This window comes from Colossoma macropomum, unplaced genomic scaffold (assembly GCF_904425465.1).
Source record: "Colossoma macropomum unplaced genomic scaffold, Colossoma_macropomum, whole genome shotgun sequence".
Lineage (NCBI taxonomy): Eukaryota > Metazoa > Chordata > Actinopteri > Characiformes > Serrasalmidae > Colossoma > Colossoma macropomum.
The window spans coordinates 34,827,341-34,855,162 of NW_023494798.1; the positions used below are offsets into that span (position 1 = coordinate 34,827,341).

General features: G+C 40.1%; 2 protein-coding genes across 4 annotated transcripts in view; one reads left to right on the forward strand and one right to left on the reverse strand.

Moving 5' to 3' along the window:
* LOC118817981 (src substrate protein p85-like) overlaps positions 1 to 2,818 on the forward strand; it is a 46,367-nt gene extending 43,549 nt beyond the window's left edge. For all 3 annotated transcript variants that reach the window (XM_036585054.1, XM_036585055.1, XM_036585056.1), the window contains one exon: positions 648 to 2,818. In XM_036585054.1, the coding sequence (XP_036440947.1) occupies positions 648 to 784 (137 nt within the window). In that variant the 3' untranslated portion in view covers positions 785 to 2,818. The remainder of the gene's footprint in view (positions 1 to 647) is intronic.
* Positions 2,819 to 13,558: 10,740 nt separating this feature from the next.
* The window catches only part of LOC118817849 (SH3 and multiple ankyrin repeat domains protein 2-like), a 92,710-nt gene continuing 78,446 nt past the window's right edge, over positions 13,559 to 27,822 (reverse strand). Inside the window, exon 13 of the mRNA XM_036584806.1 lies at positions 13,559 to 14,513. Coding sequence (XP_036440699.1) covers positions 14,009 to 14,513 — 505 coding nt within the window. The 3' untranslated portion in view covers positions 13,559 to 14,008. The remainder of the gene's footprint in view (positions 14,514 to 27,822) is intronic.

A 27,822-nucleotide genomic window follows, 5' to 3' on the forward strand; every position in this document is an offset into this window, starting at 1 on the left:
GTTTCCAAACTCAGTGAGTAATCATGTTAAATGCTCATGATCTCAATGTTCACCAAAACAATCGTGATTTATGATTTTTGCCATAATCGAGCAGCCCCAAGTACACTATGTGGCCAAAAGTATGTGGACACATGACCATCACAACTGAGCTTGTTGGACATTAGATTCCAAAACCAGTGGCATTAGTGTGGAGTTGCTGTAACAGCCTCCACTGTTCTGGGAAGCTTTCCAAGATTTTGGAGCGTGTCTGTGGGAATTTGTGTCCATGTAGTCAAAAGAGCATTTGTGAGGTCAGACACCGATGCTGGACGAGAGGGCCTGGCTCACAGTCGAAGTTCCAGTTCATCTTAAAGGTGCTCCTACATACCATTTCACAATAACAGCACTTGCAGTTGTCTGGGGCAGATCTAGCTCTTCAGTGAGACCCTCTACTTCCAGTGTTTGTCTATTAAGATCTAAGGCTTTGTGCTTAATTTAATCCACCTGTTAGCAATGGGTGTGTCTGAAACACCTGAACTCAATAATTAGGAGTCGTGTCCACATACTTTTGGCCATAGTGTATTCCTTTTATTGGAAATGTTTCAGTAAAACTCAGATTTTATACCAAATGTTACTACAAACTAACGTCAGTGTGTTCATATTTGTAGCTGGCGACGACGAGATTTCCTTTGATCCCGATGACATCATCACCAACATCGAGATGATTGACGAGGGCTGGTGGAGAGGCGTGTGCAGGGGAGCGTACGGACTCTTTCCGGCCAATTACGTTGAAGTCCGACAGTAAAAGCCACACCCCTTTCTGCTGGCCACACCCACCTCCCTGGAGGAGAGGGGTTTTCTTGCACATCGTTTTCCGTCTTCATCCCTTCTCTTTCCTCTCCTTTCTCCTGCTCCCTCCATCCTTCACGGTGCTTCTGAAGTGTTGGGCGTTCTCAGGTCTTTCAATCTCTCTCTCTGCTCTTTCATTCTATCCCTCTCCTTTTTTTTCCTCATCCATGTGCTCAAAGTTGGTGGGTTTTTTCCCCCCAAACAGAGAGAGAAACTTTCTGTATCGCTAATCCTGCTAAGAAAGCATGAGCTTCCTTCATTTACTCCGAAATCATCCTTTTCTCCTCTCCTCCTCGTTCATATTAGCATTTAGTTAGTCCACAATTGGCATAAGTGATTTATCGACAGTGTACATGAAGTCTGGGCTTGGGTTTTCTATTTTTCTCTGTTTTATGAAGGTATTAACTTTGCATCCTCCCTAATAAAGGTGTTAAAGGAGGAGCTCAACCGGATATGCTAACATAACGCTGCATAATTTGTTGCTGTTTCGTTCAATGTTAGCAATAGTAGCATTTACATCAGTTGCATCATGCTAATTGGTGACTATTGACCTCCATTCAGCAGTGTTAGCATTTCTAATTGAGCTGCTCCTTCAGTCACTGTGAGATCCTGACTGGCCTTGTGTTATGGAGGGACGTTTAGTCCCGAAACATACTTCACGCAAGGACGCGAACGCAGACGCTTCGAGCTGCGCTGATGGGGTTTCACGCATAGTTGCGACCAAAAATGTGTCACGACACATTTCATAACGTGACGCAAGCGCAAGCTGCTATCTGAGCATTACAGCAGGGGGCGCTGTAACGACAACCAAGCCTGTCCAAGTGGACAACTGCCATAGCAGACAAGCAGTCGAGTCTCACAGAAAAACGGTTTACATAAACATAAAAATATGATACATTATCATCTTTCCATTCCAGCAGAAGAGCTAAAGCAGTTCACTCTCCTCTACTGCCCATGTTTAGCTTTTGAGGCTGTTGGAATGACAGTAGATCCTCTCTGATTCTTCCTCTAGCGCCCCCTTTCAGTAGGAACGCAGGTGAGTTGGTACAGTCATTTGCGTTCACGTACTTGTGTTGAGTATGTTTCTGGCCTTAGAGATGCGGTAGGACCACCAAAGATCCGAGTGTTTTTGCATGCTTGAGAGCTAATGCAGTAGAGTTTGGTTGGTTTGTTGGATGAAGCAGCTCATACTTCTCGTTTGCTTCCATTATCTCCATCATGTTAGCACTCCGTGGCTCTGAAGCTTCTTGTTTTGAGCAGCTTTTGCATTTTGCATCAAAATAAAACACTAATGCGTGTTCGTTTGTAGCTACAAATCGACAAGAAAAAACACTAAATGCTGAAATGACACCTCCTGACCACGTTACCCTTTTTACTTGGCGGCATGCGACAACTGACCTGCAACCAGCTTTGCAGGCCCTTCCCAATATTCCAGGATGTGTATAAACAAAGAAATATGTTTTTTATGATCGGACAGATAATATATATTATGGATTTTGAGAAGCGGAATCGCAGGTGGCGTCAAAGTCTAGGTGAAGTTTGTTTGTATGTCCTGGGCATGCAGTGTCGTCGTTCGTCCTGGTCTGTGTCCGTGTGCTCACTGTGTGTTGTAGTGTATTGTACTCGGGGCCACTGTAACGTTTTCATCTTGACCAACACAATGTAACGTGAGGAGGCTTTTACGTCTGAGTGTGCTGGGATGCTGTAACTGCGAGCACTATTGATTTTGATATTAGCTTAATATGATACATAGCTTAATTTTATCTAGCAACAATTCCGTTCTGGTGCGGTGGGACGCTAATTCAGTTAGTGATGCATCTTAAGGTGTAGCAACGGCTAATCACAACATCCTTTTGGGTTGGGGGTTTTATAAAAGTGTCCTTTTCAGATCTTTTTATTTTTATCTGTATTTTGCTGGCTTAAATCTCATTACGTGCTTGTTTGTAAGAAATGGAATTTCAATTAATAAAAACACCATAGTTGAACAGTTTGGAAGTTTTGCCTTTTTTTGAGCTCTGAAAACGGACAGAAAAAAGGAAATAGTCTCTGTAATCTTGTATGCATGTACACACACACACACACACATTTTTTTATATATATATATATATATAAAAATGTGTGATTCTGGTACAAATTATCATGAATTTTCAGCTGACATTTTGTTTTTATGTATTAATATATGATTGCCATACCACCTAAGCCTATATATGTGTAATTTGGATTTGATAAGTTGGAACAGGGAAAAAGAACCATTATAAAAGAAATACCATTAAAAGCTGAATAAATTGATTTTTGTTCAATATTTTCTGGACTGCAGTACTGAATATCCACTTAACCAGGACTAATTATGCTCTCTTTGTTAGTCATTGTTCTTTAATATTGCTGATATTTGTCATCTACTCAGAAAGTGACGTAATTTTTCACAATCATTTTAAATGCCTTGACATTTTAAACTAGAAAATTCATAATCTGTAATAAGCAATTCACAGAAAGGAATGTACATCAAATCAGAAATTGCTTTATTTTTTTACATTTTTTGCCCATTTATAATTGTTTTTGAATTTATACTTTTTAAGATCTATTTCTATTTTAATTTTGTCTTTTAAAACTATTAATAATTAAATTATTAAATTATTTAAAACTTTTCCAGTTTTGTGACACACCTGATGCATAATAGTGACCGAGGGGATGACCTTTATAAAACGTCCCAAAGCAGAAGACCAAGATCAGCTTTCCCTAAAAGGAAAAGAAAATTAAAAAGAAAGAAAAAAAAAATCTGTGCTTATTTGGTTTAACAGTAAATATTCTTGTCGTTCTTGCATGAGAATTACATCTTGAATGGTACTGTAATATTTCTTACCCCAGTGTGCAGCCATAATAGTGACCAGCAGAGGGCAGTTTAGGATCAGTGAAAACTCACATCAGTGGTCAGTCATAATGTTATATTTATTTCTTACAGTCAGTTTTGGTTGCCATACAAGAATTATTGAGGATTTTTTGGGGAAAGAGTGCAGTTACAGGAACTTCTCTTTTTCAGTTTTAATAATTCATTAAATTCTAAATAAGGATTTGGATAGCACAAAATTACAGCAACATAGATAACATGAACACAGGATCTACACAAAATAGAGTGAAAAGGCTTCATATCTATAATGAATACAAAAGAAAAGTAAAAATGGTTGAAAAAAAAAAAAGTAGCTAGAAGCGGGCAGTGGGATGGTGACGGGGCCTGATCCACACAGTGGTGAAATTCAGCATGTCTTTTAACTTCGACTACTACTTAGATCTACATTTCCACACAGAAATTAGCTTAGTGATATGTTGCTCCATAAACTCTTCACATAGTTCTTTTTTAAAATTTTAAATAGCTTTAATATATAATATACCGTAAAAGTGTGTTCAGACCAATTTCTAGTAAGTGGCCTGAAAAATCATGTATACATTTACACCTCGTGACGATTTGGTCAGATATACACACATTTTACAGAAACTCTGCCATTATAATTCTCCAACAGTAAATACATTTCAGATGTAGAACAACCTTTAAATCTGTGTGCTGTTTCTGGTAATTATAATAAAGTTTTTTTGTAAATCACAGGGTTTAGGATGTATGATTAGGTTATTGAAAATCACAACCAAGAAGAACCAAGTATAAATATTGCTATATCAGGAATCTATTAAATGTACTTATTTCATTTATTTGGCAAACCACACTTTAGGTGACCTTTTTCAGTCAAATAGCTTTATAAAATTCCATATAATTCTATATAAATCATTAAAAATACTGTGCTTTTTTTTTTTTGCTGTCGCACTCTATTGTAAAATAATCTCTATTTAAAAAGGGTCGACACAAGCAGCGATAATTCGAGTGAGCCTTCGTCCAAAGAAAGCCCGTGAATTTTCCTTCCAGTCTCAGGTTATAATAATCTATAATCTTTAAAACCATTCATACGCACAGCTGGGAAGGAGGACTCACAGTAAGAGAGAAGAAAACCATCAGAAATCTCACGCAGAGCTTATTCGCACTCCACTCTGTGAGAATAACGGCAGTCGAGGGTTTGGTTTTTTAAGCTTTCCTTAAAGGAAGTTTTGCAAAAAATCCAATTTACAGAATTCCCCAAAATTTGGTCAGTAGGTCGAGGCATGTTTGATGTCTGAAATCTGCTTTGAATTTTGCAGTTAGCACCATGCTAATTGGTGGAGTATAAGCTTCAGTTACCTGCCAGCAACATTCGCCTCTGAGCTCCGGTGCAAAACTAAAGAAGCAAACTTTGGACACCAAACATGTCTTAGCTGATCGTTTACATTTGGGGTCAAGGGGGTAAAAGGGGTGGGGTTAGAGGGAGGGGCACATTCGGATTTTTCACCAAACTGTCGCTTTAAAACGGGCGTTGAACCAGTCGTGCTACGGAAAAGTGGCTGGACTACATTAAGCAGGAGAGTAATTCAAGCTCCACTAATTCATAAACCATATATTTATGTATTTTTTTAAACACTCTCTTATACATTTAAAAGTAAAGAAGTCACTTTGCTCAAAGTATCTAAATACAAAAAACACCAAAACACCTTCCATCCTCTTCGTAATACCTGATGATGCTGAGTGAGCTAAATTGGAGTATTTGATCGGTTTGTTATGAGGCTACTGTTTAATGTGTTAGTGTGAAAAAAGCACAGCTCTGGTTGTTTCTGCTCGTGATCGTCCTCACTTTTTCTACAAATGCTCAAAGAATTCCAGTTGTAAATTGTAATATTCCCCAAATACTGCATCTCATCATATGTTATTGATGTAAGTAAGAAGATCACTTTCATGCTGCAGGCCAAAAGGATAGAAGCCAATAATGTTTTGCAAAATTACAATTACTCATTCATGTCCAACTAATTTTGGTACCATACCACAAAAAATACCACATAACTTGTTCTGTTTAGTTTAGTCAAATTTTGTAGTTAATTTAAATATACAATTTACTTTAATTCTATATTAATTTTGCTACTTTTTGTTCACAATTCACAAGGAATTTTCTATTGTTTTATTAAAAATCAGTAGTGCCGGGTGATCGCAATACTGCATTTCTGCACGGAAAATGCGTAGACAAAAGGAAATAATAACCTATTACTGTCCATATCTAAAATTTTAAGTCAATTTGGCAATCAACACCACATCTAGTTTAACCAAAGATGTTTTGCAGTGCATTGATTTGCAGTGCTAATTTAAAATTCATCCAACTCAGTAAAATTTTAAAATAGTGCTCCGAAGTTTCTTAGTTCTAATTTTTTTTTTTAATGTTTGCTCATATCAGGTTCTAAAATGGCATGTAATAACACTGTGGGAAGGTGCTTACAATATATTTGTAAGAATTTTGATATCTGGATTAAATTTGTCTGGATAAAAAAACAGTGAGATTATATTTCACTTTAAATGAACTAGTGTATTATTATTATACTAGTTCATTTCAAGTAAAGTAGTATATTATTATTATCATCATTATTATGATTATTATTATCATCATTTATTGAAGTTCACATGACACTAATTTATTGGCAGGTGAACTTGCATTAAATCTTTGCTTGTCAGTGTGAAATTTAGTTGAACACTAAATTGAAAATTCATGTTTATTTGTACAAAGTTAGTGTTGCTTCCACACTTTTGGCCTGCAGTGAATATTGCAGTCCACATTTTTATATTGATGATACAGTGATGTGATAGACTTTTAAATTTGTTTAAATAGCAGTTTGAATCTTCATTATTAGGTGAATCCTCATCACAGATTGGAACAGTATGGGTCCAAACTAATGTTTACAGCCTCTTAGTTTCCAGATTACACACATTCAGTACTGAAACTCTTTCACCCATGTTCTCTTTACATTTGGGGTTCTAAATATTGTGTATATTTTAAAGTTTTCATCACAGAACAGTTCTACCTCTTACTGACAGTTGCCTAAAAGGAGTTAAAGGAATAGTTTGACAAAGAAAAGTCACATTTACACAAATAACTGGTCCCACAAATGTGTTCTGTCACAGCTACAGTTACAAGCTTTAGAGAACACTGGTAAAAATCCCATCAACATAGTGAGTTATAGTGAGTTATACAGTGAGTTATACATTTCAAGTCATGTTCTTATTGTGTGTTTGTGAAAAATGACACTCAGATGTAAATTTTTTGTTGTGCAAACTGCATATTAGACAGAATTTGGAAATGATTCAGGCTTAAAGGTGGTTGCTACTACTGTGTTTTGCTATGCTAATGTAATTTACAATAAAGAAATTGTGTCTGTCAAGTAAAATGATCTTAAATCTAGTCAATATATCCTGTATTTCTCATGTTGAGATTGTTTTACGCTTATTATAAGATTATTTAACTTAATTTCTGAGCATTTTTACTTGTTTTATTTTATTAAGTATATCTCACTATGTTGACAGATAATTGTGCTTGTTTTAAAGAAATGTGCTTGAAACCAGCTAAATTATCTGCCAGTATAGTGACAAAGTTTACTTAAAATAAAATTAAACAGATAAAAAATATCTAGAAATGAGCTTGATAATCTTCTAATAAGTGCACGACCATCTCAAAATAAGAAATATTACATAAATTGATTAGAATTAAGATAATTTCACTTGACAAGATACTATTTTTTGCAGTGTAGTCCATGTTTATAGATAACAGTGAGTTATACAGTGTCAGAGACCACATAATCAAGTCTATTAGAGATACTGAACACCTCCACACAGTTTGAGGCGAGTGTGTGATGCTAATCGGCTTAAATAAACTTCGCTAAAAACTGAAGAAGCAAACTTGAGACACCAAGCCTGTCTTAGCCAATCAATTCCATCTGGAATAAAAGGGAAATTGTGTAAATTGGATATTTTTTTTGCCAGACTATTCCTTTAAACACAGCACGTGTGTAGATAAGTAATGGAGACATGAAGAATGAAGACCGAAGCTAGAAAATATCTGAATGACCGCGGGTTAGCGAGAGAGATCGTGTAAGTTGACGGGGGAGGAAACAGTGGCACTTATTCAAAATAAAGTTATTTCGAGCAGATAAATGGGTTAATCTACCCTCCTGCTCACCTGCAGAGACGAGGAAGACGAGGATGAGTCGGAACTTTATTCCCCCCTTCCAGCATTCAGAGAGACGGCGGTCTAACTCAAACAAACGTAGGAGGGGCTGCTACACTGGGACCCCCCGTCCCGATACCACAGGCCTAGAAAGTGAGGACTCAGCTAACAGGGTGTTGGTGTATTACTGTGAAGGTGCCAACATTTTTGGCTCGGGTCTCATTTACACACAAACACGAGTGAGAAGCCAAAACAAGGGAAAGGTGATTGTACGCTCGCCACAGGCAGCGGCTGCGCCACATTAACACATCTCAGACTTTTTTAGTGAAGAAATAATTATTTTCTAGCAAAGATAGAAAAGGAGCCCCAGCTCAGCTGGTTAAGGGCGGCCCGTGTGAGGCGGGTGTGAAAAAGTCAGTAAGTCCAAAGCGGTCAGGGCGTTACACCAACTTCAGCACTGGGAGCTTTAGTCCAGCACAGTTTAGTGATTAAGCCGATTGAGGCTCAGCAGTGAACGAGCAGCTTTACCATTACAGCCATAAAAGGAGGAAATTAACTACAGCAGGGGTGCCAAAACTTTTTGAGATTCCAAGCTGCAATGCTTGTGGTGGGCTGAGAGCTAAAAGGACAAATGCTACGTTCACATTACCAGGTTGAAGTGGCACAAATCTGATTTTTTGCCCTAATGTGACTCAGATCTGATGTTTTCAGAGCTGTGTGGACACAAATCTGATCTTTTCAAATCACTTTCATATGTGGTCCTAGATCAGATACGTATCCGATTCGTGGCCATGCGACCTTAATGTGACGCTCAGATCGGAATTCATGTGCTTTATTTCCACTGCGCATGCGCCATCATTCAGCGTTACCATGGCAGCAGCGCCGAACAGAAGTTAAAGCCTGTAAACGGTGGAAAAGCAGCTCATCTCACCTTTTTCTCCTTCGTCTCGCTCTAATAATGAAGCTGAGAGCTGATCAGAGTTAATGATCTTCTCAGCGAAGCTCGTTCTGCTCGTTAGTTTGTGCTGATGATGAACGTGATTCATTCACGTGACGTTACTGAGTAGGATGAGCTCATGAGGGTCATTTCAGGACGCCGGTTCATCACATTAATGACAGATTTGAGTCACTTACCTAAACGAGTGTGAACCATCGTGTCAGAGAGATCGGATTTGAGCAAAAATCGGATTTGAGCAACGAGGCTTGTAATGTGAACGTAGCGAAATACACAAATAAGGTAGGTCGGTTTCAAATTGAGCTTTTAAAAATGTATTTTATAACATTGCTCTATATTTTGTGTTTGTTTTAAAAAGAAAATATACTTTTAAAATGTACATACACTAAAAATTTTCAATAACACTTTACTGTAGGGGTCTCTTCATAAGGCTACATGACACCTACATAAGCTCATCATGGTAACTGACATAACCCTACATAAATGTCTATAATTGCTTATTCCAACAGGCATCATTCTGGAATAAGCATTTATAAATGTTTATGTATGATTATGTCAGTTGCCATGACGAGCTTATGTAGGTGTTATGTAGCCTTATGAACAGAACCCCACAGTAAAGTGTTACCAAATTTTCCTCTCTAACAGATGAGGGGTTGTGGGGCTTAACTTCGGGTAGATGATGAGAAGCATGTGCCTTATTTTTGGGCCAAAATTACATTTCTTGGGCCCAAATCTCACATTTTCTTCTTGTATTTTCATTTTATATTTTCTCCTGAGGTCCACTTAAAAACATCCATGTGGTTTTACGTACCAAAAATGATAAAAATCTCTTTATCCCTTAGAAATAAACAGGCTGGTTTGAATGTGCCTTTAGGAATGATACATGTAAATGAGCTCTGTTCTGATTGGCTATGCCTCATTCAAAAAGCACTCAGAGCTGAAACACTCCTTACTTCAGTGTGGGTGGGCGGGCTACACTGCTGTAGGCTGAACAGGATATATGTAAATGAGTTGGTTCTTGTGACATCACAAAAGTAATTTTAAGGCAGCTTAGTTTCATATATGGACTGTATTGTCAAACTCCATCCATCCATCCATCATCTAAACCGCTTATCCTTCTGGGTCGCGGTGGGGTGCTGGAGCCTATCCCAGCTGTCATTGGGAGGAAGGCAGGATACACCCAGTCCATCACAGGGCAGACAGACAGACATACACAGTCACACCTAGAGGCAATTTAGCATGTCCAATCAGCCTGACTGCATGTTTTTGGACTGTGGGAGGAAACCGGAGTACCCGGAGGAAACCCACGCAGACACGGGGAGAACATGCAAACTCCACACAGAAATGACCCTGGTCACCCGGCCGGGAATTGTCAAACTCTTCCTTCAAAAAAAAACAAAAAAAAGAAAAGAATTACCGTGTGAAATTTGGTTTTCTGTGATATGTCCCTTTAAAGCTCACTGTTTCACTGTCTATATTCCACTACTGTCCAAACAGCTCCTTCAGTCACATTCAGAACATTTTTATTTTTAAATTGCGTTGGACCAGCATAGCTCAATCGAAGTGGACTGTGGTGAAATCTGTGATTTCATGATTCACTAACGAATCATACTGAACTGAATCAACGTAAAGGATTCAAAAGGTGAGTCGTGCTGCATTATGTGCTCAGTGGATGCACCTATTCGGTAAACGCAGCACTAATGTTAGCTAGCCTGATATGTTTAATACATTTTTCCCCCTCACTGTGAAAATGTACAGCAGTTAAATGTGCAGAAGTTTTTGCACCCCTGGTCAAAAGCCACGTGTAAATAAGTTATATATCCTCTACCGAGAACACACTTCTGCACATTTTACTGCACAGTTACTGTTTATTTACTGAATTCAACACACAGGGGGAAACTAATATACCATAAAATGAGAGCTTTGCAGAAGTTATGGCACATATTTTTTCCCTACATGTTAAATTCAGCAAATAAATAGAAACTGTGCACTAAAATTTAAGTCTGGAAACTTTTGTGTGCAACTTTCAGGTTGCAAACTGGGGCAGCATGAGTGCTGCAATAAAATCGCTAGATATTACAACTGCAATTACAATTTAGAACATCAGTGGACCACATTATCTTAGCCAAACTTCTTTTTTGAGGACCTATTTACACTGCAGTGGAACAGAGACAGTCCGACAGTTCACTTTAATGGACCAATATCACATAAAACCACCTGATTTTTTATAAGAAAGGAATTTTGAAAGAGTCCATATTTGGAGACTAAGCTGCAAAAACATCCTGCTTTGGATTTGCTGTTTCTGTGATGTCGCAAGAACCAACTCATTTACATACGTCCACCTATAGACCACTTTCACACTTCCATGTTCGTTAATGCGGAAGAGTAAATGGTAGCACTAAACGGCTTCCGGTTGCGCTGTAAACAATGGCTGATACTGCCTGAAATCATCGCTGCGTTTCTAATGCACCAATAATTCAACTGAACAGCCTCACCTGAGTTTCCACTCGATCAGGTTTAACAATGTTCAACTTCAGCCGTAAAGCTCTGCTCGTCATGTGTCACATTTAACGAGGCAACCAATCAAAAAAGAGAGTAAACTGGGCTGTAGAGTGAAAACGGGCTGTACAGGACAGATTTACTCACATCTGTGATTAAAATGCTCTGAGACAGACATTCATTCACTGCTGAGTTTAAAATCCTGGAGATGGTCGTCACAGAGGTTTTATTAAAACCCTGAGAAACGGACTCGTCTCCACTGCAGCTCGGTGATCAGTAACTGTACTGTAGAAATACGACGCTGTGTCTCTGAGCTGGTTATGGTGTTCAGGGCTCTCGCTAATGCTGCTAATGTTTACATGGGCTGAGTAGGAAAAACTAAACCTGCTGGACTTTTTCTCCAGAATAGAGCGCAGTGAGTGCAGGTCTGTTTAGGGATGTGTGATGTTGGTGATGAACATAATAATCCGCTTCTTCTCCGCTTCGCAAACCTGTCTCAGGCAGATTCCTCACAGTTCCGACGCGGATTTTTGCGGAATACATTCCGTCGTCTAAACGCACCTGCTTTGACACGGAGCTGCGCTTTCAGTCGTGGGATGCGTGGCTCTGTTGTTTACCAGGCTGCCCCTGAGTTCAGTGGTAAACAGTGACAGATGCGCAGATTCATACAGAGTCCAAATGGTTTTAAGTTCTGCGTGACGAGTTTCAGCCACGTCAGACTAGCCTTTCTGCTCATGTTAGAGGAGCTACCAGACATGCAAACTGCTCTTCTATTAACTGAGCTGAGGCCGAAGGACGATTTTTGAGGGATGCTGAAAACCGGAGACCCTCTACTGTCGCTCTGTTAAACGGTGCAGGTGGAAGTTCGATAACGCTACTGTTTACAGGTGGACGTGACGAAGCAGTGACTGAGAAAACGGTCCATTCCCCCTAAACCAGTTTAGCCCCACCCACTCTTGCTGAAGTTATAAGGACTGCTTTTTGAATGAGGCACAGCCAATCAGAACAGAGCTCATTTACATATATCAGTCTTAAAGGCACAGTAACAAAAACAGCCTGTTTAAGAGATACAGAGAAGTTGGAAAATGGTCATGTAAAATGAAATATGATAATTTTTGGTACATAAAACCACACAAATGTTAAAAAATATTGTAAGTGGATCTCAAGAGAAAAAAATAAAAACGTAGTGTATCGTTGTTGTCGGAAGAAAACCTCGAATCTCCATTTTTGGCATTTTTCAGTTTTTGACATAATTTGAAAATGTCTTTTACCCTTCATATTGTGTGTAAATTTCATGATGAATGGACTGAAAGAAACGACCAAAAGTTACTCTGAAAAAATTCTGGTTCCACTGACTTACATTAAAAGTAAAGTAGGTTTTTTCCTTCTCCTGTAAAGTTACCATTTTGGAGATACGAGGTTTTGTTCCAACAGCAGCGATATGGGCCCTTTAACAGAACCTTAAAGGGCCCGTATCCTACATTACCTTTAATAAGCTAATTTCAATGATACTAAAGCCTTTTGTCTTTTTCTGTTTTTATTCTGCTTTTATGGACTTTGTACTTCCTTTATAAATGAACTGTTCTAGTTCTTTAAGCTAAAGCACTTTGTATCTTTTCACACTCTTTTTTTCTCTACTTTCCTCTTGATGTTCCCGTTTGCTTTTATTTATGTAAAGCACACTGAATTGCCTTTGTGTACGAAATGTGCTCAATAAATAAACTTGCCTTGATTACTTGATGCCTCCATTCATCCAAACACTGATCGGGAATATCCCAGATTGTTTGGAATGCTCCTAAATATTGGGATTTGTTTGAGGCTCATTTGTATATTTGGAGCCTCCTGTAAAATCAGTATCACGAAGACTGACATTGTGATACCAAACACAAACGATATATCGCACCGTTATCGGGGGACCGTATTTACGATAATTTTGCAAACAGAAAAAGCAGCATCAGACCAAGGAGGTGACCAAACTGTGCTGGACCAAGGCCTTCCCAGACCAGAGCGTCATCTCTGCAGACTTCTCTTGGACACTGTCACTCTGGGCAGTGGAAGAGCCGCAAGAGGGACGTCCTTACGAAGGGTCCTCCTGTCTTGTTTCGGCCTCGCTAACTGCATGACCACATACCAGGTCAGCACGTAAAACAAATAGAGGGATGGAGATATAAGGGGAAAGCCCTGGACCCTCCCTTAAGGGGGATTCTTTTTCTTGGGGGTTCACGATTCTGCTTCTGGTTCCATTTCTCCTTGTTTCCAAGCAACAATAGCATCAGCTGCGTTTTAGCATCTAGGAAGCTAGTTGGTTTGTGACGTCTAGCACAGCTAGCTTGCTGGCCAGCTACCGTTTCGATATGTTGTGATAATTTCGCTCCGTGAAAATCGTAAAAAGTTCAGGGTACTCAGTGACCGCAACCACTAGCCCCTCCTCCACGTCTAACAACTGTCACCGAAGGCCCGCCTTCCCGTTCGTCTGATTGGTTGCGCTCATGACGTAGGCTACTCGACCGCTTTGAGTTGAAGGTCTTTTCAACTCGGGGCACAAAAAAAGACAGCCGGCCGCCCGGGGCGCACAGGACGCGAGCAAACGCGCCTCTCCCACTGAACACAAGTTGAAAAAAGCGCCTTGGTCCGCAAAAGAAAACGGATGATGTGACCCCACCCCCCCTTATCTGTCCAGTAGCAGCTTGAGCGCCCTCTCTATATTCATCCGGTGGCCTACGCGGGTCACTCCTAAGTCTATGAGGTCCTCTTTCTGGAGGTTGGGGAGGTGGGAGCCCTCGATCTCGTTGTCCATGAAGGTGTCCCTGTGCTCCCCCAGGTTGAGGCTTTCCAGCCAGTCGGCTACATCGTGCTTCGTCCACAGCAGGATGGGTTTGTTGGCGAACGGCTTGTTGGAGGCGGCCTGCAGGAGGGTCAGCGGGGACGGCGAGCGGCTGCTGCCTGAGCCCAGGCTCCCCAGGGGCGGAGTGGGCAGGCCGAACACGTCCGTCAGGGTGGGAGAGGAGGCGGAGCCCGGCAAGGACGAGGAGGAGCCTGGTAGGGAGGAGGCGTGGCCTGCGGAGGGGGGTGATGAAATTGGGCTGGACACGTGCGGAGGCAGGCTGGAGGACGGGGTGGATGGGATGGCGAAGGTCACCGTGGTGGTCCGCTGGGTACCTGAGGCAGCCTCCCTAGAGAGAGAGGGAAAGAGAGAGAGACGGAGAGAGAGAGAGGAGGGAGGGAGAGAGAAGAAAGTTAAGAAACAAAATATGTACAAAACTTTTTTACAGCTGTCACTCTGCAGGACTGCACCGCAAAAATCAGGTAAAACAAAACCAAATCAAGAATGAAGCAAAATCATCTGGCAATTCAGTGAGAATTTTTACTTTTTACCAACAAATTCATTTCATAAATTTCATTTTATGATTTGAATATCTGAAAGTATTTCATTGGTTTAATGCATTGTTTTAGGAAAAACTAAACATTGCTTTTGTAACAAAACTTCCTCTCTCCAAAATGGAAACTTTACTGGAGAAGCAACATTCCTAACTTGGAATAAGAAGATTTTTCTCCCAAGTAACGTCGGACAATTTCTGTCTGTTTATCATGATATTTTAACACAATTCAAAGGATAACTGGGGTTTTCAAATAATGCAAAAATGTAAAAATGGCAGAAATGGTGATAAAAGGTGAATCTTGTTTTAGGCATTTTCTCAAAACCTCATTCAGTACAAAATTTCCTGAAATGAGCTCAAATACTGGATAATAAAATACATTCCTGAAGAAACTCAAAACAGACATATCGCTGTTGTTGAAACAAAACCTCGTATCTCCAAAATGGTAACTTTACAGGAGAAGGAAAAAACCTACTTCACTTTTAATGTAAGTCAATGGAACCAGACTTTTTTCCAAGTAATTTTGGGTCGTTTCTTTTGATCCATTCATCATGAAATTTACACACAATGTAAAGATCAACAGGCATTTTCAAATAATGTCAAAAACTGGAAAACAAAAAAATGGACAAAATGTAGATAGAAGGTTTTCTTCCAACAGCAGTGATATGATAATACGCCACATAGAACAAACTGCTTCACTAACTCCGCTAACGAGAAACACAACGACTTAAAAATGACAAAAAACAATAATTCAGCTGTTCATTTGGGGACGCTGCAAACAATGAACTCTTAACAAGCCAGAAAATGTTGGAAATGAAGAACAGATTTGTGTTTCTGAGATTAATCAGCTGGAAAAGTCATGAAGCTCTCTGCTACGAAGGAAAAATTCCAAGACTTGTTTTAAGAATGCAATGTTTTGGAATGTTTTTAAAGATTGTAAAGTTGATATCTACAAAATTACACTTTCTTTCGTAGTGGAGAGCTCCAAATCCTAGTTTCCCAAAATAAGGTTACTTTATTTAAATTAGTCTGTATAACCAGCTGGAGGAACACTGTCCATATGGCTGCCACGAGTCAAAAATGACTTGCCGGCACTCAATAATAATAACAATAACAATATCATCAGCCAATTTCAGACGATATTGTAGACACTGTTTCTGTGGTTAATCTCACACATACAAACCTAGTCTACACTCTTAAAAATGATGGTTCTTCAAGGGATTTTTTAGTAGGGAAAATGGTTCTACATAGAACCGTGAACACTCAAAGAACTCTTTGCATGACTAAAAGGTTCTTTGCATCGTGAAATGGTTCTTCAGATTGATGGAGAATGTGCTGTAGAAGGTTTATACAGAAAAGGGCTCTGTGTAGCACCAAAAGGGTTTCTTCTATTATTACAAGCTTGACATCGTAACAATAGAAGAAGCCTTTTTGGTGCGATAGATGGACAGAAGAAAAGAGAGAGAGAGAGAGAGAGAGACGCTTTACGGAGCCTCGGGAGAGCCTTGTTTCTTAATCTCTGGTGGATTTGCTACTCATTACTTCAGACTTAGTGGAAAGATTACTGCCTTTAGAGATTGAACGAGGAAAAAACAGGATTTTCATGGCCTGTATCTTCTCTGCTCTAACAGGCTGCTGGGAATGAGGAAATAAACATAAAGAATCCCAGTTTATTAATCTGTTTCAGAAAACTGGAGATACTAGATATGCAAAGGATTAACCTGTACAATTTTTCACAATTTCTGCATAATTAAACAGTTAAGATGTAAACAGAGTCGTTCAGAGGGGTTTGGTGTGAAATGCTCTGTTCTAGAGAAACAGAGTCAGAACTGTTCACAGTGGTGGTGATAGGAACCAGACGTCCACCTCTAAAAGCTCCCTCACAGAAAGTTCCTACATGAAATGGTTATGAATTCACTGCCTGATGACTGAGACACTGTTTATGATAGTTTAGAGAACTTAAACTCCATTCATGGTGGAGGGATACATGCAGGGCGCTGTGAGGCAAAATAGTCCCCAAAGAAAACTGATTATTTCAGATTTTCCACTATTTCCCATCATCAACATTCCATATAGACTCAGAAGACTCGTGTAGGTTCACTGGTGGTTCTGGATAGTAAATAAAATGTCTATATTTGTGTTGTAGTCATGGCGACCCCTGGTTCCTATCACCACCACTGTAAAGACATCTGAACCATTTCACACCAAACCACTCTGAATCTCTCTGAATACACCTCACACACTGAGTTATGGAGAAATTTTGAAAAATCAGTGGAGTTCCCCTTTACCAATAAATAAACAACTTAGAACATTGCTTGTTAAAAATGTTAATTTACTTTTCTTTCATTTCCAACAAACAACAAGATGGAACGTTTCCTCAGTGGAGACGCCGAAGGTTAGAGGAAAAGACGGAACGTTTCCTCTGTAGAGACGCCGAAGGTTAGAGGAAAAGACGGAACGTTTCCTCTGTAGAGACGCCGAAGGTTAGAGGAAAAGACGGAACGTTTCCTCTGTAGAGACGCCGAAGGTTAGAGGAAAAGACGGAACGTTTCCTCAGTAGAGACGCCGAAGGTTAGAGGAAAAGACGGAACGTTTCCTCTGTAGAGACGCCGAAGGTTAGAGGAAAAGACGGAACGTTTCCTCAGTAGAGACGCCGAAGGTTAGAGGAAAAGACGGAACGTTTCCTCTGTAGAGACGCCGAAGGTTAGAGGAAAAGACGGAACGTTTCCTCAGTAGAGACGCCGAAGGTTAGAGGAAAAGACGGAACGTTTCCTCAGTAGAGACGCCGAAGGTCAGAGGAAAAGATGGAGCGTTTCCTCTGTAGAGACGCCGAAGGTCAGAGGAAAAGACGGAACGTTTCCTCAGTAGAGACGCCGAAGGTCAGAGGAAAAGATGGAGCGTTTCCTCTGTAGAGACGCCGAAGGTCAGAGGAAAAGACGGAACGTTTCCTCTGTAGAGACGCCGAAGGTTAGAGGAAAAGACGGAACGTTTCCTCAGTAGAGACGCCGAAGGTCAGAGGAAAAGATGGAGCGTTTCCTCTGTAGAGACGCCGAAGGTTAGAGGAAAAGACGGAGCGTTTCCTCTGTAGAGACGCCGAAGGTTAGAGGAAAAGACGGAACGTTTCCTCAGGAAAGACGCCGAAGGTTAGAGGAAGACGGAACGTTTCCTCAGTAGAGACGCTGAAGGTTAGAGGAAGACGGAACGTTTCCTCTGTAGAGACGCTGAAGGTTAGAGGAAGACGGAACGTTTCCTCTGTAGAGACGCCGAAGGTTAGAGGAAGACGGAACGTTTCCTCTGTAGAGACGCTGAAGGTTAGAGGAAAAGACGGAACGTTTCCTCAGTAGAGACGCCGAAGGTTAGAGGAAGACGGAACGTTTCCTCAGTAGAGACGCCGAAGGTTAGAGGAAGACGGAACGTTTCCTCTGTAGAGACGCCGAAGGTTAGAGGAAGACGGAACGTTTCCTCTGTAGAGACGCTGAAGGTTAGAGGAAGACGGAACGTTTCCTCTGTAGAGACGCTGAAGGTTAGAGGAAAAGACGGAACGTTTCCTCAGGAAAGACGCCGAAGGTTAGAGGAAGACGGAACGTTTCCTCAGTAGAGACGCCGAAGGTTAGAGGAAGACGGAACGTTTCCTCTGTAGAGACGCTGAAGGTTAGAGGAAGACGGAACGTTTCCTCTGTAGAGACGCCGAAGGTTAGAGGAAGACGGAACGTTTCCTCTGTAGAGACGCTGAAGGTTAGAGGAAGACGGAACGTTTCCTCTGTAGAGACGCTGAAGGTTAGAGGAAAAGACGGAACGTTTCCTCTGTAGAGACGCCGAAGGTTAGAGGAAAAGACGGAACGTTTCCTCTGTAGAGACGCTCTTTTAAAAATGGACAATTGTGTTTTTGTCCGTGTGTTTTTATCTCTCTGTGGGGTCCGAATCCCCCCAGGATGATGAAAACATGAACACTGTGTGGTTGTGGGGACGGTTGGCTGATCTCCACGAGGAGAAATACTTACACACACACACCAAACACACACCAGCACAAGCGTGTAAGATTGTGTGTGTTCCAAGTTTACTCAGCCGTGAGGAGAACTGGAGCATGAGGCATCATGGGTAGTGTGACAGATGGGAACCTGGGGCAGAAATAGGCTCCGCCCCTCAGAGCCTGACCCAGCTAACACCCCACATACACTGACCCTGATCAGTGTGAACACGAGCTTTATATAAAGAGACATCAGCCTCTGTGTCTGTGTGTGTGTATGTAGTGCTATACTTATGAGGACCCCATGTCCTCACTATGATAGGACTATATGAAATTTTTGCTCAAGTGAGGACACGCTGGTCCTCACTTGAGCATGTGTTGTTTTCACCAGTACTGTTTTTATTTGAAAACTAAAAGAGTTGCCTTTTGGATACTGAGGTTAAGGTTAGGGTTAGGTTTTGGTGTAGTGTTATTTAGCTACAGTCACACAAAAATCAATAGAAGTCTATGGATGTCCTCATATGTATAGCAAGACAAACGTGTGTGTGTGTTTTCATATATTTTCAGGACAAAAACTCTGACTGCAGCTCTGACTCCTGACTTTATTAAGAGTTTTTTTGTTAACAAAAACTCCATGTTTCCTTTTTAAAAGTGAAAAAGCAAAACCATTTATTTTTGGTTCTCATAGTTAAGAGTTACTTACATATATACAGTTGTATGCAAAACATTGTGCGCCTCCTGGTCAAATTACACGTTTTGTACAGAGATTTTCTACAGAGACACACTTCTGCACATTTTAATACACAATCACTGTTTATTTGCCAAATTTAACACATTCAAACATACAAATAAAATGTGGCCTGTGCAACAGTAACAGTAAAAACAGTAAAAAATCATGCACTAATATTTTCAGAAAATTCTATATGTGTCCTCTGTAGAAGACGATCTTATTTTCAATCAGAAAATCAACAAAAACTGTAATTTTACCAGGGAATGTTATGGTAACTTTTGCATACGGCTGTATATGACCTCACGTCCTGACACTGTATAAAAACAAAACCTGTGTGTGTGTGGATCTTCAGAGATAGAAGATTTTGAGTTTCACAACAAACAAGCTGAATACAGAGAACATTTCCATCTAGAAAACAATGTAATGAAGCAGGTTGTAATTTCCCTGCAGAGACACTAGAGGGTGCAGTTGTGTTGTGACTCAAAGGTGAGTTTAAGTGTTACAGTGTTCACCGATCAGGCATAACATTCTGACCACCTCCTTGTTTCTACGCTCATTGTCCATTTTATCAGCTCCACTTACTATATAGGAGCACTTTGTAGTTCTACAGTTACAGACTGTAGTCCATCTGTTTCTCTGCAGTGGATCAGACACAGCAGTGCTGCTGGAGTTTTTAAACACTGTGTCCACTCACTGTCCACTCTATTAGACACTCCCACCTTGTCAGTCCACCTTGTAGATGTAAAGTCAGAGACGATAGCTCATCTGCTGCTGCACAGTTTGTGTTGGTCATCCTCTAGTCCTTCATCAGTGGTCACAGGACGCTGCCCACAGGACGCTGTTGGCTGGATATTTTTGGTTGGTGGACTATTCTCAGTCCAGCAGCGACACTGAGGTGTTTAAAAACTCCAGCAGCACTGCTGTGTCTAATCCACTCAGACCAGCACAACACACACTAACACACCACCACCACGTCAGTGTTACTGCAGTGCTGAGAAAGATCCACCTTTTTGGTGCTATACAGAACCATATACAACACGTTCTCCATCAATCTGAACAATCTTTCACGATCCAAAGAACCCTTTAATCATGCAAAGGGTGCTTTGAGTAGTCATGGTTCTACATAGAACCATTTTCTTCACTAAAGAACCCTTAAAGAATTTTCTTAGGAGTGTAGCTTATCAGACAAAACAGTAGAAGTCATTTATTTGTGCTTTTGTTAGTTAAATAAGTTTTAAAGAGAATTAAAGAGAATTTAATCACAGATTCTAGTTTTCACTGCATTTTATGAAATGGGGTTTGTAGGTCTAAGCTGCGGCAGACTGTCTGTGTGGTGATATAATTGATAATCTTGATATTTTTTGTCAAGAAAATATCATTGAAATTATTCTTAGATATCGCCCAGCCCTCATATACGCACACACACAAACGCTGAATTAGATTTCAACAGATAAACACAAATAAACTCCTTTTTAATTCTCAAAAAAATCATTTTAAGTAAGTCCTCTAATGCCTGCGGCTGTAAAAGCGCTTCTTCACAAAGTCTGCAGTCATATACAGCTTTGCATGAGAGTAAAACTCAGATTAACGAACACTAACGGTTATTATACAGTTCATATAGAGACCTGAGTCTCATGCACTGTGTCAGCTGCACATATTCCACAGTAATTAAGTTTAACAGCTGTGAGCCAGAAATGACTCAGATTCATCACTACAGTCGGCGTTTCGCTGCTGAATCTCGGTTTCTGCTCAGCACAATAGCAGGACGAGCATGTGTGCATTTAACGGTCAAATGAAGCTTCACATCACAGTCTGGCAGCAAAACTCATTAACGGAGCAAAGACACAAACATACTCAGAAGCACAATATGGACCAAAGTCTTACCTCTATACAAGTTTTCTGTATCGTTCAACATCGGTAAGTAATGACGATTAGCTGTTATAAGCATTTATAGATACATAAATTGAAGTTGAACAGTATTTTGAACTGTGCTGAGAGTCAAACCTGGACTTTTTCACCTCACTATTTTCTTCTGGTGGAGCAAAAATCAGGACTTTATGGTGACAGATCTTTTCTCAAGAAGCGGAAGTGTGTAAGTGCTGGGTAAAACGTTCTGCTATTGCCTTACGGACAGTTATTAATCTCAGAAATACAGGCATCCATATCACTTCAGCCACCACAGAAAGGTGAGTCACTTTATCTGTTGCCATGATTGAAATTGGAGGATGAGTCCAGAACTGTCGGAGAACCAAACACTCAACAATGTGGAGTCCAAACTAAATAAAGGATATAATTCCTTCACAGCTGTCAGAGCACAGTAACGCCAGCTAACGTCTACAGACGGATTAATCGATGGAGGTGAAAATAACTATAACCAAAACGGCGGATTAGCCATGTTAGCTGGAGATGTTGAAACAGTTCGCTAACAATAAACTTAGTAAAAAGCTAAACACGCACACCAGCAGGGGGCGCACCGGGTCGTCGTGGTCCGCAGCGCCACTGTAGACGTTTTACACAAACATCAACTCCAGTGAACGAACATCTACTCCCTGCTGAGCTCTCGCTCTCTCAGATACCGACAGCTTTAGAGGGAGAAAATAAAACTGTTACTCTGAAAGCGGCTGAAGCAGCGACTTTAAAGCACAAACTGCAGGTTAACGTTACTCAGCAGCGCTGAAACACAGACACAGAGGTGATTTTACTCCGTACGACAAAGTTTATTCCTTTACTAACTGCACAAACTCATTTCTCCTCTGCTCATCATCAGCTGGCCAACCACTGAAACTGAGATGAGGCTGTTTTTGCTTCAAGCTTAAACACTTGAGTGAGCTGAACACGCTCAACTCATCATCGCTGTTACTGTCACAGTGTTACCTGCAATGATTACTTCCAACAGAAAAAATGAGGAGATGTGAAAAGGTTCCATTATCTTTATGCAGTGTCACATATTGATAGTGCTCTAATGACGTCACAATCGCGATGCCACCATTCTGGCAGGTAACATCAAGTTCAGCAGTGCTGTGGCGGTTTGTAATGAGATAAAGTCATAACTGATCCAGCAAAGGCAGTAAATCACAATTTTTCCAACACTTTTTAAATCTTATTTTTAAAGTTTTAACTGATGTATTCCAGTGTACTGGCTTGATTTTATTTGATTTGTTGCTGCAGTGATAAAAAATGAAAGCTGAAATCTAAACAGCTGAGATTTCCACTGTGTCACTAGTGCCCCGTCCCAAACCGCAAGCTAGCTCACTAAATAGTGTGTAAAATAGTGCATATCCCATTAGAAATGCACTCATTAGATTGATTAAGGAGCTTTTATTGAGGTAAATTAATACATTTATTGAGGTAGAAGCTGACCTCTGCTTTATATGTGTGTACACTCTTAAAAAGATGGTTCTTCAAAGGTACTTTAGTAAAGAAAATGGTTCTATAGAGAGCCATGAACACACAAAGAACCCTTTGTATGATTAAAGAGTTTTTTGCATCGTGAAATGGTTCTTTAGATTGATGGAGAATGTGTTGTATATGGTTCTATAGAGCACCAAAAAAAGCTACTATTGTTACAATGTCAAGCTTGTAATAATAGAAGAACTGTTTTTGGTGCTAAATAGAACCATATACAACACATTCTCCATCAATGCATGCATGCAAATGGTTCTATATACAACTCATGGTTCTAAACAGAACCATTGCTTTTACTGAAGAACCCTGTGAGAACTGTCAAGTCTTTTTAAGTGAGTACAAACAAGGGTTAAATGATACAGTTATCTCACCTCTCTTTTCGCTTAGTGTCAGATCCTAAACCCGGCCGTTACAGCGCCCCCTTCAGCTGGACCATGTGTAAGATGAATGTGTATGAAAACACACACACACACACACACACACACACACACACACACACACACAGCAAAGTGAAAGCACAAAGACATTTGAGTCTTTGGTGCTTAATCACTGCAGACTTACTGCACAGATCTTCAGTGCAGACTCCTGTCCACGAAGACACGGCGCACAACACAAGATGAGGAGACAGATGAGACGACACGAGGTGAAGAAACTCTCACTAACACAGTAAATATGACAGATATCGAATTTCTAGACATCTGATAAAGAGGCTGGATTTGAGCTCAGTACAGGGGTTTCTGAATGCAGGTAAACTCTTACTCTGATTTCTTTCGTTTCTCTCAGTCTGCACATGTGTGAAAACAGAGCACTGTCCCGGAAACAGCGAGCAGCGATTAACACAGCACAGCACTTTTGGAGCGACGCTGAAACCAAATACATGCTTGATGAAATTAAGGATTAAAATATTCTACCACACTAATACAGTAACACAGACATCCATACCTGAGTTCTACCGCACTAATACAGTAACAGAGACATCCATACCTGAGTTCTACACACTAATACAGTAACAGACACCCATACCTGAGTTCTACACACTAATACAGTAACACAGACATCCATACCTGAGTTCTACACACTAATACAGTAACACAGACACCCATACCTGAGTTCTACACATTAATACAGTAACACAGACATCCATACCTGAGTTCTACACACTAATACAGTAACACAGACATCCATACCTGAGTTCTACACACTAATACAGTAACACAGACATCCATACCTGAGTTCTACTGCACTAATACAGTAACACAGACATCCATACCTGAGTTCTACACACTAATACAGTAACAGACATCCATACCTGAGTTCTACACACTAATACAGTAACAGACACCCATACCTGAGTTCTACACACTAATACAGTAACAGACATCCATACCTGAGTTCTACACACTAATACAGTAACACAGACATCCATACCTGAGTTCTACACACTAATACAGTAACAGACACCCATACCTGAGTTCTACACACTAATACAGTAACAGACATCCATACCTGAGTTCTACACACTAATACAGTAACACAGACATCCATACCTGAGTTCTACCGCACTAATACAGTAACACAGACATCCATACCTGAGTTCTACCGCACTAATACAGTAACACAGACATCCATACCTGAGTTCTACACACTAATACAGTAACACAGACACCCATACCTGAGTTCTACACACTAATACAGTAACACAGACATCCATACCTGAGTTCTACTGCACTAATACAGTAACACAGACATCCATACCTGAGTTCTACTGCACTAATACAGTAACACAGACATCCATACCTGAGTTCTACACACTAATACAGTAACACAGACATCCATACCTGAGTTCTACACACTAATACAGTAACACAGACATCCATACCTGAGTTCTACACACTAATACAGTAACACAGACATCCATACCTGAGTTCTACACACTAATACAGTAACACAGACATCCATACCTGAGTTCTACACACTAATACAGTAACACAGACATCCATACCTGAGTTCTACTGCACTAATACAGTAACACAGACATCCATACCTGAGTTCTACACACTAATACAGTAACACAGACATCCATACCTGAGTTCTACTGCACTAATACAGTAACACAGACATCCATACCTGAGTTCTACACACTAATACAGTAACACAGACATCCATACCTGAGTTCTACTGCACTAATACAGTAACACAGACATCCATACCTGAGTTCTACACACTAATACAGTAACACAGACATCCATACCTGAGTTCTACACACTAATACAGTAACACAGACATCCATACCTGAGTTCTACTGCACTAATACAGTAACACAGACATCCATACCTGAGTTCTACACACTAATACAGTAACACAGACATCCATACCTGAGTTCTACACACTAATACAGTAACACAGACATCCATACCTGAGTTCTACCACACTAATACAGTAACACAGACATCCATACCTGAGTTCTACCGCACTTAATAAATGTCTAGAAATAAGTTAAATAATTTTAAATTAATCTTACACCAATCTCAACAGGAGAAATATTAGATTTATTGACTAGATTTAAGATCATTTTACTTGACAAGACACCATTTTCTGCAGTGAAGGTACCAGACATTTACATTGTCAGTCCCCTTTTAATACTTGTGTTTAGCGCTGTCCCTGACCGGGTCACCCAGGACGTTAACGAGACTCTTGTGAACACCTTCAATGTTCTCTGAAGCCCTGTGTTTTGAGGACACCCATCACTACATCACTGCTGCTGATGTCTCTGCTGCACACGCTGCAGTTGGTTCTCCGTAGCCCCTCGTGTATGTCAACGTTAGTTTAGCGTCCCCAAACGACTGGCCGAGAGTGACACTGTACCCAAGCCTGCAGGCCGCTCCCCTCGCTGTGTTGCTAGGCAACCGTTTAGTTCACTGGGTGAAGCGATGCTGGCCGCCGAAGCTCGAGGAAGGAGGAAGAACTCTTGGAAGGAAAAAAAGCCCTCGTAAAATCCAGTGTTGTCGTTTCCATTCAGAGATGCAGTTACGGCTGAGATGTGACAGAGAGAGACGGACTCTGTTCTCACTTACATCCACCACATTCTCCTGTTTCCCTCACATTCCAGCACATACAGCATCTTATTCTCCCTATTTTCTTGTTTATCCTCCGAAATCTTAAAAGGCCAATATGATGGAAAACCAAATTTTGAAATAAATGCTGAATAAATAAGTTCACTGTCACTCCTGAATTTCAGGTCTGCCGAGGAAATTTTCATTTTGCTGCATCACTATTACAAATGCTAAACGATCAGAAATGCTCAGTAAAAAATTTATGACAAGTTTGATGAATTATCTCATACAGTCATATGCAAAACTCTGAACACCTACATGGATCAGGCATAACATTCTGACCACCTCCTTGTTTCTATGCTCATCGTCCATTTTATCAGCTCCACTTACTATATGGGTGCACTTTGTAGTTCTACAGTTACAGACTGTAGTCCATCTGTTTCTCTGATACTTTGTTAGCCCCCTTTTACCCTGTTCTTCAGTGGTCAGGAGTACTCAGTAGTACCTGCTCTGTGAGGGTCCATGGGGGTCCTGACCACTGAAGAACAGGGTAAAAGGGGGCTAACAAAGTATCAGAGAAACAGATGGACTACAGTCTGTAACTGTAGAACTACAAAGTGACCCTATACAGTAAGTGGAGCTGATAAAATGGACAATGAGCGCAGAAACAAGGAGGTGGTCAGAATGTTATGCCTGATCGGTGTATGTTGTTGATTTTCTAAGTGTAAACAAGTGAACACATCCTCTACAGAGACACACTTCTGCACATTTTAATGCACAAGTACTGAGTGTGTTTACATGTGCACCAATAATACGACTATTATTGCATTTCTGCAGTCATCTGATTATTCCAATGGTCGTACAAACAGCATAATCTGATTTCTTAGATCAGATCACATCTAGAACTCTGACCGAGGCGGGATTTGAGCTCACACTGTAAAACTCACTGCACATCTTAATGAAAGAATTAATTTAACACAACTTAAATACTGCAGAAAGTATACTGGAGTAACTTAATCTGAAAATTCAAATTAACTCAAGAGTGAATTGTTGAGACAGTAACTCGATCATTTTGAGTACGACTGTTTTTTTCAGCATATCGTCACATCATTTTTTGTGATTTTTTCTTTTCAACATCATTTGAGCTCAGCAGCTGTTATTTACATTGTATGATAATTTAATGAGGATTGGACCAATAGAAATTGTCCAAAATTGCTTAGAATAAAAACTTTTTCCATTAACTTACAATGAAAGCAAAGAACGTTTTTGCCCTCTCCTGTAAAGTTACTATTTTGGAGATACTTGTTTTTCGTTGGACAGCAACTAAATTTTGAGTTGAGGTAACTTTACTTAAACGTATTATATTCACTATTGACTATTGTCTTTACATGCAAATACAAACAGGCCAATGATGGGTTGTTTTTAAAGACTGTTGAAAATCTATTGTGGCTTAAAGTGATAAACAGAATAAATGTTTACATTTGAATGATTTGGACTTTTGCGCTTTTTTCATAACTTTATTTAGATGATTTTCATCAAACGGGATCTTTGAGTTGAATAAACTTATTACAATGTAGTTTAGACTCTCAGCTTTACTTGCTAAATGTCTGGTCATTCAAACCTTCTTGAGTAAAACTCACATTCCTATTGGCTCTTATTACCATATATTTACATATTGGGCGTGTCTCTTCACCATCTGTGTGTTGTCATTCCCCCCAGCCTAAATTCAAACTAGCAGTGAATTTAATTTACAGTTACTTAATTGTATGGAGTTAGAACAGCTTAAACATAAGTCGCAAATACTCAATCATTTTAATATCAACAAAACAAATGGAGTGAGTACAATTTACTCAATTTAAGTGTACACAGCAATAAACATATGTTTTGTTCATACTCAGTTCAGGTAATTGCGTATGGTCAAATGATTTGAGTTATTGAATTTAAGCCATT